Raw genomic sequence first — 20,713 nt, forward strand, 5'->3', positions numbered from 1 at the left:
TGCTGAAGAAACTACAGAGCACTTCACAAGAGGGTCAGTTTCCCAATACTCCCTTAGCTCATTTCGTATGTTGTACGAAGATAGCAGTAATATTCCTACAAAAGTATTAAGTTCTTGTACGGATAAATCCAATCCATTTGCTTCGCTAGCTTCAATGATATAATTTTTTATTTCTTTAGAGAAAAAAAGTTCAAATAACTGCACAGGTGACATTGAACATATTTTTTTCTTTACAGAATCACTCAACAGTAATTCATTCTCTACATTTCCAGGGCATACTTTTTCTGAATTACACCATGAAAATTCATGATCTGGTTCTAGTTTTTGAACTCTTACTACTTGAATTTCAAACTACGAATTCTCCTTGGTCAACGCATGCGTTTTGGCATATCGGAGTCTCAGCCAAGAGACCCACCGCCATCTAGTAAACTAAAACTGAAACGTTAATTCCAATTTCTTAAGTCTCTATCAGTGATGAGAATCCGATGAGGCTACAAAAACTTTCATTTTCATGAAGTCGTATCGCATCTACATTGATTATACAACTATGCCCAAGATTCATAGTCGGCAGTGCCGCGACCCCCCCTTACCCTAGCCTGCAAAGTGTAATGGACAGTGAAAAAAAAAATACCATTCGAAACATCTCTAATTGAACCCTCCAAAAATGCTCAATATTTTAATTGAACCCCTTCAGTTGTCCCAAAAAAAATTAAAAACTATGATGATTTTTTCGTTTTTTGCAACTGCGATATCTTTAGTAATACTTAATATTTTTGCAAAAGAAACAAGGCAAAAAATTGAACCTTTGCTCGTTTTAATTGCACCCCTCTCACTTTTTCAAAATTATTAATATATATGTCAAAAACAACAATCTAACTTTATTGTATCTTCTTTTCAAATAGATTATTAGGTTATTGGGTTATTTGGAAAGAACATACAATAAAGTTAGATTGTTGTTTTTGACATATATATTAATAATTTTGAAAAAGTGAGAGGGGTGCAATTAAAACGAGCAAAGGTTCAATTTTTTGCCTTGTTTCTTTTACAAAAATATTAAGTATTACTAAAGATATCGCAGTTACAAAAAACGAAAAAATTATCATAGTTTTTAATTTTTTTTGGGACAACTGAAGGGGTTCAATTAAAATAACGAGCATTTTTGGAGGGTTCAATTAGAGATGTTTCGAATGGTATTTTTTATTTTTACTGTCCATTACACTTTGCAGGCTGGGGTAAGGGAGGTAGTGCCGCGAGCAGCTTGGACATAGTTGTATAAACAATATAGATGTGATACGACTTCAAGAAAATGAAATTTTTTGTAGCCTCATAGGATTTTCATCACTGGTCTCTATAAATTATTTTTTTTTCGTAATTTGGAGAAGGGAGGAGAGGATAGAAATCTTATAAAAACAGTATTCAGGTGGTATAAAATAAGGGAAAGCTAGTAGTATATTTTTTTTGAGGAATTCAATCAATTTTCGGCTAAGGTTATCTCGATGGGATGCATACGCGCAACTTTGGTGTTTGGCCTTGAGCATGTAGCTGTATGCTAATTTGGTTTTTTAATACCTAAGACCCTCGCTACATATACGCATAGGCGCGCGTACGAGGGCGTACAAACGCGTACAAATCGCTAAAAATTTTGATAGTGCCAACAAAAGAAAGTTACTTTTATTCCTCGCATGCCCCAAACGAACACACTTAGTCCCGGAACAAACGTATATCATAACCTTCAATAATATAGCGTTAGTCCCGGAACAAACGTATCATAACGTTCAATAATATAGCGTTAGTTCCGGAACAAACGTATCATAACCTTCAATAATATAGCGTTATGATTCGTTTGTTCCGGGAGTAAGTATGTTCGTTTGGGGAATGCGAGGAATAGTAGTAACTTTCTGTTGTTGGCACTATCAAAATTTTTATCGATTTGTACGCATTTGTATGCTTTCGTACGCGCGCGTATGCGCATATGTAGCGAGGGCCTAAGTAATTACTTAAATGATTGATTTATCTCTCATTTTATAATGGATACCATTGTTCGTCCCACGAGATAACGATAGGTATACGAATAATTCTTTTATAAATATATTATGTATTATTTTACCGCAAATTTGATCTTGGTGCTAGGACCTAGTACCTAATATTAATTTTATTCTTTTCATACGGTTTCCTAGAGACGAACTAACAAATGGTGAAAAATCTAAGCATTCTCTGTTCACAAACTATCTAGTGGCAGAATTAGTTTATCGATTATTTAAAAAAACTAATTCTGAGTGTTCTTTTAAGGCCTTATTCGTGGTTAAACCTATATATACGGTTTTAGACCTATGTATACACAATGCGAGTTTCGGCTTTCGTGTGAAGTACGTATGTAAAACTGAGCTGTGAATAGCATGCAAATTGAGTGTCATACGTTTGTGTATTTTTAATTATCAATTTTTATAACATTTACTATCATCTAGGATAGTAATAATAAATATATTATATTGATTTTAATTAAATGAGTTGGAATATATTGGAAAATATGATCTCAAAAATATAGTTCTATTAGAAAAGTTTCATAAATTTTATCCATGCTGAGCAGTACATACTTAGCTTATGATAAAATAATGGCACCATCTAGTTGTTATAAATGTGCATAATTTATAGTTATTAGAATTAATAATAAATTAATTTTTTATTTTATCTATCAGATAATAAATACAGAGTTTCATTAATTTACTTAAATATGGAAAATTTTTGGTTATGATAAAGTACACAAAAACAACTAGAATTATTCTAAATTTTTCATAAATAAATATTTATGTAAAATAAAATAATTTTTAATTGATAATCTTTTCAAGTGCCAAGATTTATTTAAGTAGTAAAAATATTTGTACTCAATGTGAATTATATGTATATTAAAATTTTTAGAATTCGAGAAATTTGTTTAAAATAAGTTCACCTTGAATCCTTATGAGGGTCACAATAAGTGGATCAGTTATATGTTTTAAAGCGACTAAGGCCAATTTCCAATACGTCGCATTTATAAGATGAGTATGCCAACAAAGGGAAAACATCATCACCTTACTCATCATCATCAATCACATCATTCACATCTGCAGCCACAAAATATTATTGGTGTAAATATAAGCCAGCCATCTGCAATAACTGGATCACAGTCTTCACATACACAGCATTACAATCCAACAATTTTGAATACCACAGCTCGGTTTATATCACATGCTGGTAAATTATATTTTTATTTGTTTGATTATTCAGTTATTTATAATTTTTGATGATATTGGTAATGGTAACAAATTATTATATAACTAAATAAGTATAGGCTGAATATTCCAATTCTTAGCGATGTAATAATAAGTATTCACTTTTATTTGAACATTTGAAAAATGTGTTCTTCTCCATTCACAAATAACCATAACATTATTTAATTATTCAATAAACCTATACGAAATTTGTTGTAAATTAAAGTCATAGAGTAATAAGCAAGAATTCTGGGATAATAGAAAAAAATATCTGAAGAATGTTGAACTCAATATTATTTTTTTAATTTAAAAAAATCTAAAAATTGATTAAATACATGTAAATATATCATTTCGTTATGTTATCTAACCTTATGAGACTAGAGTACACTTCAAAATTTAAAAATGCATTTATTATGTATTTATTAAATTTATTAGTTTATGGAATCCAAATATTGATTAATACCAGTAATTTATTTTAAATATTTTATTATTTAATGTTATTGAGAAATTCAAATATAATATTCAGTTATTCTCTTATGATTGTAAGATAACTAATTATTGTTGACAAAAACAATTAATAAAAATACAAACTTTGTGCTAAGCAAAATAATACAAATATATGAAACCAATTTCCAAAAAATTTTAGCTTATTAATTTTTATCATTTAATAAAATAGCAATCCAATGGGATATACCCATTGACCAGAATCACAAATTTATTTGAAAGTACTATATAATCTGCCTTTATTATCTGTGAACACAATCTCTTTTTAGAATAATAACATAATAATATCATGGCTTTTTTTATAGAAAATAAATAATTAATTTTCTTTCAAAATTTAATTAATATCATATCTTATGATGACTGGAACAAATTTTATTTTTAATAAACATTAATTTTTCTGATTAACTTTCAAATGTTATGAACTTTTATAAAATTTACTACTGTGATTTCTTTCTGTTTTTTATGTTTACAAAATAACAAAACCAGCTTGAACCCATTAAATGCTTCAGTATGCCAAATATTTTTACTTTAATGTCAGTTATCAATGTTAGTTATAGAGTTTTGATACTTCATTTTTTATTATTTTTATGCGCCTATTTTAAAATTTAGTCTTGTATGGTTGCAACAGCAATTGATTGAACAAATAGTGAATATAATGTTTTCGAGGAAAGAGACAATAAATTTTCATTGCATTCAAAATTTAAATATGCAGTCTTGATTCCATATATTCGAACTAAAAATTATAAATTTAATTAATAAATTGCTTTTTATCTCTTTTTTGAAGTTGTTCTTGATTAGTGAACGTAAATGAAGAAAGAAAGAAAAACCATTCTCATGGTTTATTTATTTATTTACTTATTTGATTTATTTATACCAATATACATGCAGTTCTACCGTATTATTAGGAACTGCAAAGCTGCAGAGAAACATAAAGCTCCTGTGTGCATAAAAATCTTACAATCTGTATCTTTTTTATTCAAATCCCCACTGCCCAGGTCAAGTGATCCATATTCATGTATGATCATATGTATTGAATCGCATGTCATCAGTATAGAACATATCCAACTTTTGATAATATATGAAGGAACAATGTTTTTATGTTTATTTCTTTCTTACAATGCTAATGATTGGATAAACAAAATATAATGGATACAATATTATTAACTTTCTGTCAATCCAGTTACCATCTTTTTGCCTGAAGGAAGCTGGAGATTATTATTGTTTGAAAACAGCTGAAACGTTACTTAAAAATAATAAATGATGATTAATAGAAAGTTAATAATATCTTATTTATTAAACTTTATATGTTTGTGTTGGAGCATATATAATAATATATAAATATATTATTATTATATAAATATATTATTATTATATAAATATATTATTATATACAGTATTGTTTAATTTTTTTTAGCCCAAAAACAAAATATACTCAAACTTCAAAGTTTTATTACTTAGTTAAATATAAATATATAAAATCATGTTTTATTATGTTTGGAAGCTCATTTTATGGTCTTTTGAATGACATGCAGTCGTCGCAGATTGATAAAAATATTTCATTTAAAATGTTGCAACGTCACTAAGTAAAACTGCTGCATGCTTAATATAATTTAAATGCATAGTTATTTAACTCTTTCGGTTACAGAAATAACTAGTGGCTACATGTTTCATTTTCCATTTTTAGTTATTTATTCTTTGAAATCATCGGTAAATATGTAAGCTTACCGTTTTTTGCTACTAAACTTCTGAAACTTTAAAGTTTCTTGAAATGTTTGCTAATTTATACATAATTATTATTGTTATAAATAAATATACACAAAATAAGGGTATTTTTATGAATTTAATTCATTATGAGCGAAATTAGATGGAACATATGCTAAAAATGATCCATCTTCAGCTTTTTGGGGTCGCTGATCAAGAATGTGGAGTCATATTTTACAAACATTTAAAATGGTGGATTCAATATAGTGGATCAAACATTTTAGGTTTTTTAAAATTAGAACTAAAATATATAAGGGGTGTTCAAAAGGTATGGTGACTATGGTTTTCTAAAAAAATATTTTTCTCGCACAGCGTGCGCAAAGTTCGATTTTGCGCAGACTTTTCCGTGTGCAAAACCCTTGATTCCCGCACGCTTATCGTAACACGGAACTGCGCATGCGCAAACCCATTCCCGCACGGGGAAATACTTTGCGCACGCTAACTGCGTGGGGGAAATACTTTGCGCACGCTAACTGCGTGGGGGAAATACTTTGCGCACGGAAAAAATGCGTCAATGCCTACAAAGTTTAACGAGGGAATACTGGGGAAGATACATTTTTCCCGATTACTGTAATTAGCGAAGACAAATTTTCGCCAGTTACTGTAATTAAGGAAGATAAATTTTCTCCAATGAAAAAAATCTAGGAAAAATCAATTTTATTTTTTATCTCCAGACCTATTTATGATTACATTACAGTTATAAAAATTTAATGTAATTTAAATGTTTTTAAATTTAATGTTTATTTAAATCTATTGTATATGCCAAATTTATTTCTGTAGCACCTTTTGTTTAGACATTTTTGTTGAATTGAAAGGAACTAGAAAGGACAAACGCGAAAGGACAACTGCCAAATTTGTACTGGCAGAATGTTTTCCGTCGGACCTCAAGAACATAGTTTTTGAATTTTCATTTTTAAAAATGAGTTGCGTGGAGTGGGAAAGGACTTCGTTTTCCCAATATTTTTCGCCATCTACATTGTCAATGGGGAAAAAAAATGTTTTGCGTGTTTTTCCACATTTATTCCTTAATTATAAAACCTTCTTTTTCCACCCATCTCACAAATTCAAAGTATAATCGAACTTTTCGCATCTCGTACGAGAAAATAGTATACGATACGCGTGCGAAACGTAGGCGATCATGCACGCGCGTTACCGACCTCGCTTCGCTCGGTCGGTAACCCTCGCGCGTGCGGGAATCGCCTACTTTGCGCACTTGTATCGTAATGTACTAATATGTTGTCCCCTTCAAAGTAATCTCTATTAGATATAATACACTTGTACCAGCGCTTTTTCCAATCATCAAAGTACTTTTGATAATCATTTTAAGGTATAGCCTTGAGTTCTTTTAACGATGCAGTTTTTATCTCCTCAATCGTTAAACATCGATGTCTTTTCATGGGTTTCTTAAGTTTTAGGAAAAGAAAAAAGTCACTAGGAGCCAAATCCGGTGAATATGGAGGCTGAGGCATGACTGTGGTGTTGGTTTTGGCCAAAAAATCTCTCACAAGCAACAATGAATGAGCAGGTGCATTATCGTGATGTAAAATTCACGAATTGTTTTTCCAAATTTCTGGACGATTTTTGCGTATTGCCTCTGGCAAGCGACACATAACTTCAATGTATAATACTCCTTATTGACCGTACGACCTTGTGGTAAGAATTCCTGATGAACAACGCCGCGGTAATTAACCTGTTCACCGGGGAAATCCCTTTCTAATTACGCAACTTATAACGGGCGCGTCCTTTTCCACTAAGACGTGTATGAATGACGTATTACCATAGTAGTAGTAAAATATACGTCCCGCCCGTTCCAGGGCGCAATACAAATATCGAGGACGTATTCATATGTGCTACCTGTAATTATTGTTGTTTACTTTGGACGTATTTATACGTCCCGCTCGGTTAACAGGTTAAAGAAGACAGTAAGCAAAACCTTGACATTTGTTCGAACTTGGCGTGCTTTTTTGGGTGATGGCTCTTCTAGGATCTTCCATTGGGACGATTAGATTTTAGTTTCGACATCATAACCATATCGATGGGTCTTACGAAAAGAATTTATTTGAATAATTTGCCACGAAGAAAGTACGTTTTCAAAAACTGCCACGAAAAAAGTACGTTTTCAAAAACTGCCACGAAAAAAGTACGTTTTCAAAAACTGCCGCGAAGAAAGTACATTTTCAAAAACTGCCGCGAAGAAAGTACATTTTCAAAAACTGCCACGAAAAAAGTACGTTTTCAAAAACTGCCGCGAAGAAAGTACGTTTTCAAGAACTGCCGCGAAGAAAGTTTGGTTTCAAAAGTTTCTACGAAAAAAATTAGAACATAATAAAGGATCAATTCAAGAGAAGGTGATTTAATTTTTGTATTATTAATACAAACTAGAAATTAACTTTCATTACAGACCAATGCATTGTCACGATGTGACAGGCAGTCGCAAACCTGAAACTAAAACTATACTTGAAAAACAAAGTGCATAGAATCACCGAACTGCACGAGTAGTGCCAAATCTTAATGCAAACTTCGATACCGCTATTTTTTTCAATACAATATTTTTCATTAAAGAGATAAATTGTAGTACCTATACGAAGTTATGTGAACATTACAAATTTAATGATCGAACGCAGAAAAAAATTAAGTTATTATATAATATAAGGAAATTAACAATTTACTATGTCATTGTAATAGTCATGATATTTTTCGGGAATCCACAACTTATTAATCATTTTTTGTAAATCTTCTTTTTTTTTTGTAGCCAAAGGGATTCTTGTTTCATACGCCGATTGAAGTTCGAAGTCCGTTAATAATTTTCGGGGATCACTGTTCTTCTTAAAAATTTTTGCACTTTTCGGATTCTCCCTGAATTCATATTTTACATGCACAAGTTTTTTGTCAGCAGGATCAAATGTGATTTCTCGCACCTTAGAAATTTGCACACTTTTCCATGAAAAATTTGCAGCCAAGGGGGAAAAGTCTTTCATTTCTGGCTGTTGGATGTGCTTGACTTGATAAGACTGTTTACAGCATTTTGTCATGTGTATTCCCCACTGCTGCTGTGTAAAAATTTGTTTGTGTTTACAATATTTCTCGATTGTGGCATGCATAGAATCACCCGCACTTTGCGTATGGCCAACCTCCAAAAACCTGCAATTGATATTGGTATTTCAAAGAATTATTTAAAGATCAATGTACTGGGACATATTGCGTGTTAAAAAAATCAATGTTATTTAATTATTGAAGAGTCTTGCACAATTCTCATTATTAGTTGTAATATTTCCAACGCGTATTAAAAATACACAACAAATTTAAGAAAATTGACAGTAGAAATATTGTGATTCAAAGAACGAATAAATGTTTCGTGACTCAAAATACGCCATTTCAAAAAATCAAATAAGTATGTTATGAAAAAGTAGATAGCACATCTTACCTGTGAATAATTTTAACGTTACACAAGACGGCAACTTGCAGCATCATTGAAAAGATATTTTGGTTTTTGTTTTGTCCGCTGCAATTGTCACTTAGAGAATGGATTTCTTTTACGGAAGGATTACTTTCAATCAAATTCATCAAGTACATCATCAAAATCGATGCTATTTCATTTGATCCTCTGTGACCTACTGTTTCGTTCCATAAGAAGCAGGAACCATCGTGAGATTTCACGTTATAACAGGTGAGATTCCAAATATTGAATTTTGACATATAATACAGATTGCCGATTTCGGTTTTCGGCGTAGTCAAAATTTTCTGAAGGTCGAAATGAAACATGATAATTGATTTCGAGTTCTCCGTATCAGTTAAAACAAATTTTTTAACGAGTTTTCGCATGTATTTCTTGTTTCCCATGTGTTGTTGGTAAGATGCTTCTAATTCCAGTTTTTGTTGATCGTTTGAATTTTTGTACTGTTCGCAAAACTCGCATCTGCAACAATAGTTCCACATGTATTCATTATAATTTATGATCATGTAATTTTTTTATAAGCTGATGTTATGTAGTTATTTTCCCTTCAGCTGTGAACGAAATGTACAAATAATAGTATAATGAAGCTTTTTGCCAAATAAGAGATTTTGCAAATGTACTCGACATTTTTGGCATTTTTTTTATGGTAATGGATAGATAAATCGAACCAAACGAATTTATTATTCGTTTTCCAATAAAAATAAATCTCTATACTGAAATCATTGATAGTTCTTTGTAATAATGATTTTTTAATCACAAATATTAGAAGTGGAAGCTCGAGAATTGATATAATATCGTGTAATTAAATAATTTGGTCACAATAACATAGGTTTCCGTAAAGTGGATCTCTGGTGAAATTTCCCGTTTTTTTACTGTTTATTAAGCATAGATTTTGAAATACTTCATGTAGGATTCCAGAATTCGAACCACTCATTCTTCTCCAAAATACGAACGTTTTGAGCTTCTACGGACTTTACTAGGATGATTCTATTCGGAATGACAAGCATTCGAAGTTGTATAGCTAGTTTTTACGTAAAATGCTCCCGGTGCATACAGTAGCGACGAAATGAAATTTGGGGAGCTCATTCTTTTCCATAAAATCCATAGACAAAAACTTTAGGAAGCCGAACTCCATGTAACTAATTACATACTGAACTACACCATAGAAACACCATAAAAATCACAAATTTACAAAATTTTTATGGTGTTTTTTGAGACAGCGTCTGAACTCTCCTTTTTCAAACCGTACATAATTAAAATTTCCTACATGGCCGAATTGATCACCAAAAAAATAGTAATATACAGAAATTGTTCATGGCTAAATGTAAATAATAAATCATACGAAGTAGAATTCAAAAAGGAATTCTGTTGCTAAAAATAATCTTCAAAAATGTTCAGTCAATTGCCAAACTTTCTATGAAAATATTCTGCATTGAACTATTCTACATCATTATGAATTGCTTTATATGGTAAAATGACCATTGCCCACGCCCTTATATTATACTTCTCATTATTTACTATTCAAATCTACGCGTGAAATAATGTTCATCTCATTATTAAGAGTGATTTATAATGATGTAGAATAGTTCCACGATGAATATTCTCATGGAAAGTTTTGCAGTTGACTACAAACTACATGAAGAATATTTTTAGCAAAAGCATTTCATTTGAACTATATTTCATACGATTTATTATTTAAATTGAGCCATTAACAATTTCTGTAAATTACCGTTTCCTTCGTGGTCAATTTGGCCATGTAGAAAATTTTAATTAAGTACTGTTTGAAATTGGAGAGTCAAGACGCTGTCTTCTTTGATACTTCATGATGGAGTTCAGTACAGAATTACATTAGACAAATTCGGGTTCATAGAGTTTTTCGAACGAAGTTCTTTATCTCCCGTTAGCGAAGGGATGTTAGTCCGTAAAAAATATTAGCGAAGGGATGTTAGTCCGCAGAAAATGTACCGTTATAAAAAGTGACGAATCGCGTCACTCTCAATTCAAAGGACGTGGGATCGAATCTCGGTATAAGTATAAATAATTTAAAGTCTGCAAAATTCCAATTTGATAATTAATAATCAACAAAGTAATATTGAAAATATATGACAATAGCAATAAATATCTATAAATAAATATTAATTTTTGTTTTTTACCGTGGTATATAGTTTGAAATTTCTATTTTTGAACATGAATATTCAATAAGCATCTACATGACATTTAAGTAAATGTGCATTAATTTTGAAGATCTCTACGTTAATGTTCTGTTTTTGCATTAAATTTATTTCAAGCACTATTTTGTTGTTTGCTGCATGGTTTTTTTTCATTAAATTTCAATCATGATTTTTTTACACTGTATATACTAGAATGAACTACGTTCTTACCCCGTGTCCTGCGACACGGTCTCTTTTTTTTTTCTTTAGTTTTGAAGGAAGAGAATGAGCCCTCATCCCAAATTCAATTTCGTTAACACTGTCTCACTGAGAACATGATGAAAACAGGCTTAAAAAATGTCTTCATTATAAATACGTATAAAATTGGTTTAGTACATGAAAGAAATTGTTGGATCGAAAACTTCGTTACTTCAAACAGAATAATAATTCAAAAAATTTCAATACAATTTTATGGAAAAACGAAGGATATAGAATTTTAGCAGTAACCCACCTTACAGACTAATTTGTAGCCGAATTCAAGTATTAATAAATTTATTGCATAGTGAAAATTACTTACTGATCTTTTTTCGGTTTGAAAAATCCGTAATTGAAATTTGAGGTGAAAATTCTTCTGTAGGCTTGTGTTGAAATGATGTTGTCTATGTTGTGTTTCTTCTTGATAGCCAAATTCAACATACGTGTCATTTTGGATACATTAAGCCCCTCTTCTAAATATTTTCGATCTGTAGTCGCTCGACAATAATGAGACTCCATTGTGGGATACATATTGACGTGAGCTATTATCAAATTGACAAGACAATCGGGGTATTTGTGTGGTCTATTCGTGTGTTTTCCACGCTGATCATTTCCAACTACTCCGGTTCCTCCCGATTCCTTTTTCTTTTTATGTGCCGTCCGAACAACTGTTCTGGATATATCTAAAAAACATTAAACATACATTTACTTAAACAATTTATCAAAATACAATTTTCCGTTATACCAGGTCTTCTTGGTAATTATCATTATTACCGACCTTACAGTTTTACTATGTACAAGATAGCACATCTTTTGCTGAATATAATATTGCTAATTACTTTGCAATGAATGAATGAACGCCATTCTATCTAATAAAACTTTGTGTAAATCAGTTTTGCTAGAATAAATTAATGTCATTTAATTCATTGCAAATTAGAATTTATTTACTCATCATCAAATGCAACTGTGTGATAATATTATTAATTAACAAAAGAAATCAAAAATATGTAAAATTTTCGTTGAAATTACTGACATACTAATTCAACTTACACTCAAAATTCTAATCCTTTCAACATGAATGTCATCTCAATCAGAATGTGAATAAATACAAATATTTTTTTAGGGCGTAAAATTTGATATTTCGCATAAGAGCCTCTTAGTTTGCAGTACTATACGAATGAGATATGTATTTAGATATTAATGATCAAAGAGCCCATAAATTTTTTAAAGCGTAATACTGTTATTTAATAGGATATTTATTATTTAGGACGCGAAGGTGAGTTAAGTAGCATTAAAAATATATATAATATATTTTTGTACATACCTAACGTATTCAAAAACATTTTTTGACACACGATTTCTTTTTCTTGAGATTCTTTCTTTGGTAAATAATATTCAAATCTGTTTTGGTAAGTTGAAGTTCCTTCCGAGTCCGAGTCCGAGTCTGAGTCTTCATCCGTAGAAAATGGTTCATTTGTACTCTTCGTCCATTCAGTTAAACATTGCCATTTTTCACTTGCACTTGCTAAATTCCAGTATGCTTTATGGGCATGGAGGCGGTCCTCCATATCAATTCTGGTCCGGCATTTTTTTTTACATTTATTATTGCATCCACTGAGCACTTTTCTGGCTTTAATTGCTTTACCATCTCGTCCGATTCCAGTATTTCCACTGTTACGTGCTTTTTTGGCACTGACGTCGACCCACAACTCCTTATTTGTTTGCCTTTTTCGCATACGAGGTTGCAGGTTTCTCGGAGGTCTTCGCTTAGTGTTTCTTTTCAAGAAGCGAACTGTAGAGCTATTCGAGCTATCACCAATGTTGATACTGACGTGAACTGCAGATTTTTTACGTTGTGAGGAATGTTCATCTGGGTATTCCGATTCGAGATCATGGCTGTCTGTTGAGTCGTCTGATTCCTCGCTTTGTTCATGTGGCTCGTCAGCCGTTTTATTTTCTAAACTACCATCTGATTCTTCGCAAGTTTCATCATCACTTTCATCTTCAGGGATCTCAATTTTAATACTTATGAATTCATTCAATGCAGCCTCGAATTCAGGAGTTATTGGTATATCGTCTTCTATTTCTTCAGGCATATCATCATTATCGGAATCGACATTTTTTTGCCTCAAATATTTGGAGGAATCAATAATACCTCTATCAGTACCTGACATCGATGTCTATATTATTATGTTGTAAAATAAAAAATTACAGGCTACAATTAAAAATGAATTGTTTAGGAAAATATTTAATAATTCGACTTTATAATTCACTCGAATTTATACGCAGAACTAATATTTCTTTAATAGATTCTTTAATAGACTTACGTAAATACGCGCCACGACTATAAATTAATGGTATTTAAAAATGTAAAATATTTACTATTACAGATAAAATATAGAATGTTTTCTGTAATAACTGATTTCAATCGAAATAGTTGCATCTTTTTCTAATATAAACATAAAAATATTTCTTTTTTAAAATCACTAGACTAAACCATAAATAATTTTCTGTAAAACTCGTTAATCCATCGCGAATTTATTCAACGAAATTTTTTATTATTCGTGTTCTACATGTACTGTACACAAATATTTGTTTGGCAAATTTAGATGTAAGTATGAATCCAAAAATTCATTTGCAGAGCTTGATAAACATAACGCGAACGAAGCGTACCCGACGTTAAAAGGCATAATATAAAGTTATTTTTTAATTAATTTCGTTGTATTATTTCATCATGTCAGCTCACCAGCGTGATAAATAATTAAAATATAGCTCATTCATTCAAGTTGGTGTATGCATGAATTATTCTTCACTAAAAAATTGAATACGTAAAAAAAATAGTTCTCGTGCACAAAAATCAAGTGCTCGATGGAATGCTCTCATTATTTGGGTTTTCAATAACTATAATTTTGTAGAATTTAACTATTGGAAAAGCGACGAACAATTAATTATGACCTTGTGTATTTCGTATGATATGATCAGATATCTTTCCACAAGAGTAACTTAAGTCTGCTTTAATTGAATGCGAAAAGTAAATTGTGTTTTATTTTTTCATAGTAATTAATAAATGTATTAAGTATTATTTTCAATGAATATTATTGATTAATTTTAAGCTTAAGAGAGTGATAGTGCATAATTAATAATTAAGTACGTCACTGCTCAAGAAATGCGCGCGATAGAGTGAGGATCAGACAGTGCCCAAAACGTTGGTATACCACAATGTCAGTGTAGTATATGACTTGACTAGTATATAATATTATATATATATATATATATATATATATGTATATTCGATGTACATAATACTAAATTCCGAAATAAGCTGTTCACACGTGCTATCAGGAATTCGGCGTATGTTTGACGTATCGTACACCTTTAACTCTTAACTAACATTTTAACGTATTATTATAATACTTGCAATTGATTAATTAAAATTGATCAACAATAACAATCACTGTGGTTTGAAATATATTATAATGTATATTATGTTATCAAGTCAATGCAAAATTTATAAAGTTTCATTCGTTTTCAAGAGCACTATATTAAAGTAATATTAAATCAATACCGACGATTTTTGCACAGTACTTACCTACAGTACGATTGAGATGCTACCAAACAATGAATAATGAATTAAATGTCGCGTAGTAATTTTACTGGAACACTTCAACGATGCGACACACTCGGCAGTTCACTGTTGAATGACAGCGTGTTTACTGCCGATGCCGACAGTATCTTACGACCAATACATACATGTACTATATTGTATTGTAACCTTGCTGTAACTTTGTTTAGTATTTATAGAGTTTTGAACTCTAGCATGTAAACTGATTTCCACTCGTCTCTCTTTTATTTCGGAGCCATAATAATGAAAATCTAGTTATGACACCAGTTTATTTTACCTTATTTTAAAATTGTTATGTAACAATAAACAAACTTACTTTACGTGTACTTTTATACTTTTTAAATTAAAATTTTTGTAATTTATTACAAGAAATGAAAAAGAATACCTTCTGATGTAACGTAAAGTATTGCCGGAAACAATTTAATTGTTTTTTAAATAGAATGTTTTTTTAATGTAAATCTACTCTAAATGAGAAAAAGCTACACGATTTCATCATATTGCTTCTAGTTAGCAAGTTTTACCTTCCGACAAAATCACAAAATTTAATCTATTTCACTTATAGCTAATTACGAACGTTTAACTTTGAATGCCGAAATCAATGAAACTTAAAACTATATTATAAAATATCATACGTCATTATTAGACTGCAAAAACTACGTCTTGCAAAGAAGAAGCAAATTTTTTATAAGCCAAGAATGGTTTTAGATAGAAATATGAAAACGAATTTATACAATGAAAGAATTCTTCTTTTTTAATTGTTTAAGATATGATTTGTTAATTCTGACAAAAGCCAGCACTTTCTGGAGCTTTCATATGCATATTTTTGTTAATATTTGTTGATAATCAAAGCTTTTAACAAAACGACTATCTCGAGTAAGAATAAAGTAATCGTTAACACGCTTTGATTATTAAATGCATTACTGAAAAACAACAAGAAAATCGTAAATTAACACAGCTGTAAATTTTTGTATCTTGTATATAGGGACTACAAAGATTTGTAAAGGGTGCAAACTATATCACTTCAAAACTTGTTTTCAAGCTGCTCATAGTAAAGAGTAGCACTTGTAGAATAAGTAGTGTAACGGGCCCGATTTTATTAATTAATTAAATCGGAACCCGTTGCAGCAGAAAAATATTTCAACATTACAAATAAAAAGAAAAACGAAGAATATAAAAAAAATGAAAATATAAAAACAAATGAAATTTTAAAATTTTTAAATTGTTGTACAGACAAAAACAAATAATAACTATGCAAAACAAAAAACAAACATAATGTTCTTTGATTCTTCCTACTCAGTTAATTCGCAGAAATTATGTCAGAATTTTTAGTAAAATTTTTTTATTTCTTCGAAATATAGTCAAAATTCAAAAATCCAAAAATGTTCGAGACAGCTCTGTAAAAATTCACGCGCATACTTTGAGTAATTTGAATTGTTTTCTTTATAGTATTAATTTTTTTCTGTAAAGTTTATACTTTTCGATAACATGCATCACATTATTGGAATTAATTTGTATTAGCCCGCTATAAATTCAGTAACCAAGTGTCTCTTAACATTGCAAAACTTACATTCCATATTTTACTTTTTTGAAGTGCACGACCCTCCACGCATCATTTTTAATAATGTGATACACGTTTCCGCTGTTATTTTTCACGTAGAATACGGTGGTGTTAATGATTTTTTCATAAAAATTACTTACCGAACGCCCGGAGGCTTTTTTCAAGTGTTTCTTTGATAAATCAAACGACTTTCCAGTGGTTTTTCGCTTGTATCGCTTGCTATGTAATTTTTATGATAAAACAAATGACATCATCGTATTCTAGGGAAAAAAATACATCAAAAATGTTTATCGCCTCATTGAAAATTATGCTTGAAGACCCGTGTTTTCAATGAATAAAAGATCTGGAATATACGCGCTGCGCCCTTAATAAATTGGGGTCAGATTTGAAATCAACGAAAAAAATTACATCGAAATATGAATATCTAAAATTATTTTACCGATAACGTCAAGAATTATCATGAGAAAAAGGAAAAAGAAGCGACGAAAACAGAAAGCAAAAAGCAGTTTGTGAAAACGTACTTTCTTCGCGGCAGTTTTTGAAAACGTACTTTCTTCGTGGCAGTTTTTGAAAACGTACTTTCTTCGTGGCAGTTTTTGAAAACGTACTTTCTTCGTGGCAGTTTTTGAAAGCGTACTTTCTTCGTGGCAGTTTTTGAAAACGTACTTTCTTCGTGCCAGTTTTTGAAAGCGTACTTTCTTCGTGGCAAATTTGAAAACGAACTTTCTTCGTAACAGAATTACTAAGTTTTGTCTTCGTAAGACCGATCGATATAACCACGATTCATCACCAGTTATAACCCTTTTGAGAAAATCGACGGTTCTTTTGATCAAAATTAAGCAATTTTGGTACGAATTTCGCTGACACACGCCTAATGCCCAGAACATCTGAAAAAATATCATGGCATGAGCCAACCGATTTGCCAACATCTTCTGCAACTTCTCTGATGGTGATTCGACGATTTTTAAACACAATTTCTTTCACTGCTTCAACGTTTTCATTTGTTGTTGATGTGCTAGGATGTCCAGGGCAAGGTTCGTCTTCGACTTTCTCTCGGCCTTATTGGAACAGCTTATACCACTTATACACATTTTTCTTACTCAGAGTAGATTCACCATATGCAATTGTTAACATTTCAAGAGCTTTAGAGGATTCCGTTTTTACACAAAATTTAATGCAAACTCTTTGCTCCATTCTTTGCGATAGAAGAAAATCACCGAGCACACTAAACACTTCTAACCTCTAACACCTCTGCCAGAAAAATAACATGTACTATATAGTAAAAACTGAAAATATATGATCGTGGCGAGTGTACCAACACAACAAAAAAAATTCAAAACTTGAATGTACGTAGCCCGCGAAAATTGAATTTCATCAGATTTTTAAAATTCAAAATGGCTGATTCAATATGGTTGATGAAAAATGTCATTTGGCGAAATGAGAACTAGAAACTCGATTTGTGAGTTATTTGAGTCGTTGGTAATGAATATGATGTTAAAATATGTAGGTTATGATGATCAAATTACTGTGCAAATTATGTGACTGAAAGAATTAATAATTTAGGTTAATTAATTATTAATTGGTTTCACGGAAGTTATCAAATTGGAGACCTCAGTTAAAAACTTTGAAGTTTGTTTTTATATTAAAAAAAAAATTTATTTTGAGAACATCGAATGTTGATTTCAGAAATTTGTTCTTATTTAAAAATACTTTTTTATGAATGAAGAAAACATTTGTTTTAGTTAGAAAGATTTTCTATTTTAAATTACTTTTTTTGTATATAAGTACAATTTTAACTGTATATATATGTAGTTGCCATATCGCTGGCGAACACAAATGTGTTATTCAAATCAACAATCAAAAAATCGTTAATGATGTATTTTAATACATTATTCCTTTACATACGAGGTCTGTCCGGAAAGTATCGGGCCTACCTTTTGTATTTTGGTGCTAGCGTTATTCTTTATCATCTAGTGGCTGGCACCCTTCAGAGTAATCCCCACTTGATTGAATAACGCGGTTCCATCGATGTTTCCACTTTTCAAAACAGTCCTGGAACTCACTTTTAGGGATAGCCTTAAGTACACTCGTCGCATTATTTTCAATCGTTGTTTTGTCATCGAATCGGTGTCCTTTGAGTGGTTTTTTTAGTTTTGGAAACAGCTAAAAGTCACAGAGGCTATGTCGGGACTGTATAGAGGTTTTCGAAGCAATGCGATATTGTGTTTGCTCAAAAACTACTGCACAAGATTGGATGAATGCGCTGGTGCATTATCGTGATGGAGAAGCCAGTCACCACTTTCCCAAAAGTGCGGCCGTTTTCTTCTTACTGCATCACGCAAACGTTTTAAAATTTGAACGTAGTATTCTTTATTGATTGTCTGATTTGTTGGTGCCTATTCGTGATGTACAACACCTTCACAATCGAAAAAAAATAATCAACATTGACTTAACATTGCTCCGACTTTGACGTGCTGTTTTTGGTTTTGGCGATTCAGAATGCTTCCACTGTGAAGATTGTTGTTTTGTTTCAGGATCATAACCATAAACCCATGATTCATCACCTGTAATAACTTTTCTAAGCACATTATCATCATTATTAACCATTTCCAGATTGTCCAGAGCGATTTCTAAGCGAATGTTCTTCTGCTCTGCTGTGAGCAATTTTGGGATGAATTTCGCACACACGCGTTTCATTCCTAAATTTTCGGTTAAAATTTCTGAAATGATAGTTTTTGGTATCCCAAGGTCTTCTTCTAGTTCTCGCACAGTCACACGATGATCTTGTTCGATTGCAAGTCGCACCCGCTCAATATTATCTGCGGTTTTTGTCGTCGAAGGTCGGCTGGAACGAAAATCACTATCGACAGAAGTGCGACCATCCTTGAACCGTTTATACCACTCTTTTATTGGTGTTTTGCTCATACACTCGCTTCCGAAGGCCTTTTGCATCATATCAATAGTTTCCGAACTCGTTTTTCCTATCGGCAAATTCGTTGATCTTGTTTTTCAGTCATTTTTGACAATATCAAAATCCGACGAACGCGAAAAAGGCACTGTAAACAAAGACACGCTGCGGATGAACTATACGTCCGGCAGGTGTCAGTAAGTAACCAATAGATTCGTGAGGCTTTACTGTTGACGTTTCTGTCCAGTAGAGGTCGCTCGAACACTATGGCGCGAAGATATAAACGTAGGCCCGATACTTTCCGGACAGACCTCGTATATGACATTACAGACCCAAAGCTTATAAGATTGTATTCCCACATGTTCATAATAAATTATTATTTTTAATTTTAAATATTAGAGTTAGGAAATTTGAAACAATAAATACAAAATTTATCCAAAACGGGAGAGTTTTAATTTGTTTTAAAGTACAGCTTATGATTGCCGTATAGGTGAAAACTTTATTTATAAAATCACATGTATCTGTAAAATATGAAGTTGTGATTATTATGGAAATAGGGATATTTATTTCCGAAGTAATTTTTGGCATAGAAATCAAATTCGGATTCAAAATCGCTCCATTATGTCAAGTTTCTAGTATTTCTAACCTAATAGTTTCGCTTTATTTAAGCATAAATAATTTGGCGAGTTTTTATTATTTTGCAAATCTGATCAAATTTTCAACTTTTCATTTCATTATTTTTCTTAATTTATTTTTCTGATTTACTGAAGAAATTGCCAAATCAAAACTATTATAAAGTATACTGCATACAGAAAATAGTTAATGATTTGATTTGCGACAACAACCGAGCGCCCTAGGTGGCAAAAGCGAGACCGGGACCGAGAGCGACGCACAATAAATAATAAATTCTGTCTAAATAATTGTATGCGACCGATGTGCGTGAGAGTGAGATGTACGTATGCATAGTGAGACCAGTAAGACTGACATACCTAATTAGCAATTTCAAAATGTCTGACAAGATACATCATTGATGTTATAAATAGACGAGACCAATAGATGACTTATAAGGGACCTTGACTTCCGCCCGCATCGAAAAGAAGAGTGAGATGTACCTCGCTCATATTTATTAATGTTGACCGATCTAGGGAGTGGGGTCAAAGGGGGTAAAATAGCGATACGAGAAGGGATAATCGGAATGTCCTGGCCGTATCCGAATAAAGTAAGTAGGAAAAATGCCGCAGCTTGTGTCGTAA

At 31.5% G+C, this 20,713-nt stretch overlaps 1 protein-coding gene across 1 annotated transcript in view; it reads left to right on the top strand.

Annotated features, from left to right (window-relative positions):
• Positions 1–2,374: 2,374 nt before the first annotated feature.
• LOC131675580 (eukaryotic translation initiation factor 4 gamma 3-like) overlaps positions 2,375–20,713 on the top strand; it is a 795,898-nt gene continuing 777,559 nt past the window's right edge. Inside the window, exons 1-2 of the mRNA XM_058954612.1 lie at positions 2,375–2,416; positions 2,917–3,231. Of these exons, the coding sequence (XP_058810595.1) occupies positions 3,036–3,231 (196 nt within the window). The 5' untranslated portion in view covers positions 2,375–2,416; positions 2,917–3,035. The remainder of the gene's footprint in view (positions 2,417–2,916; positions 3,232–20,713) is intronic.

This window comes from Phymastichus coffea, unplaced genomic scaffold (assembly GCF_024137745.1).
Source record: "Phymastichus coffea isolate CEN01 unplaced genomic scaffold, Cenicafe_Pcof_1.1 PCOF00026, whole genome shotgun sequence".
In the NCBI taxonomy this organism is placed as follows: Eukaryota; Metazoa; Arthropoda; class Insecta; order Hymenoptera; family Eulophidae; genus Phymastichus; species Phymastichus coffea.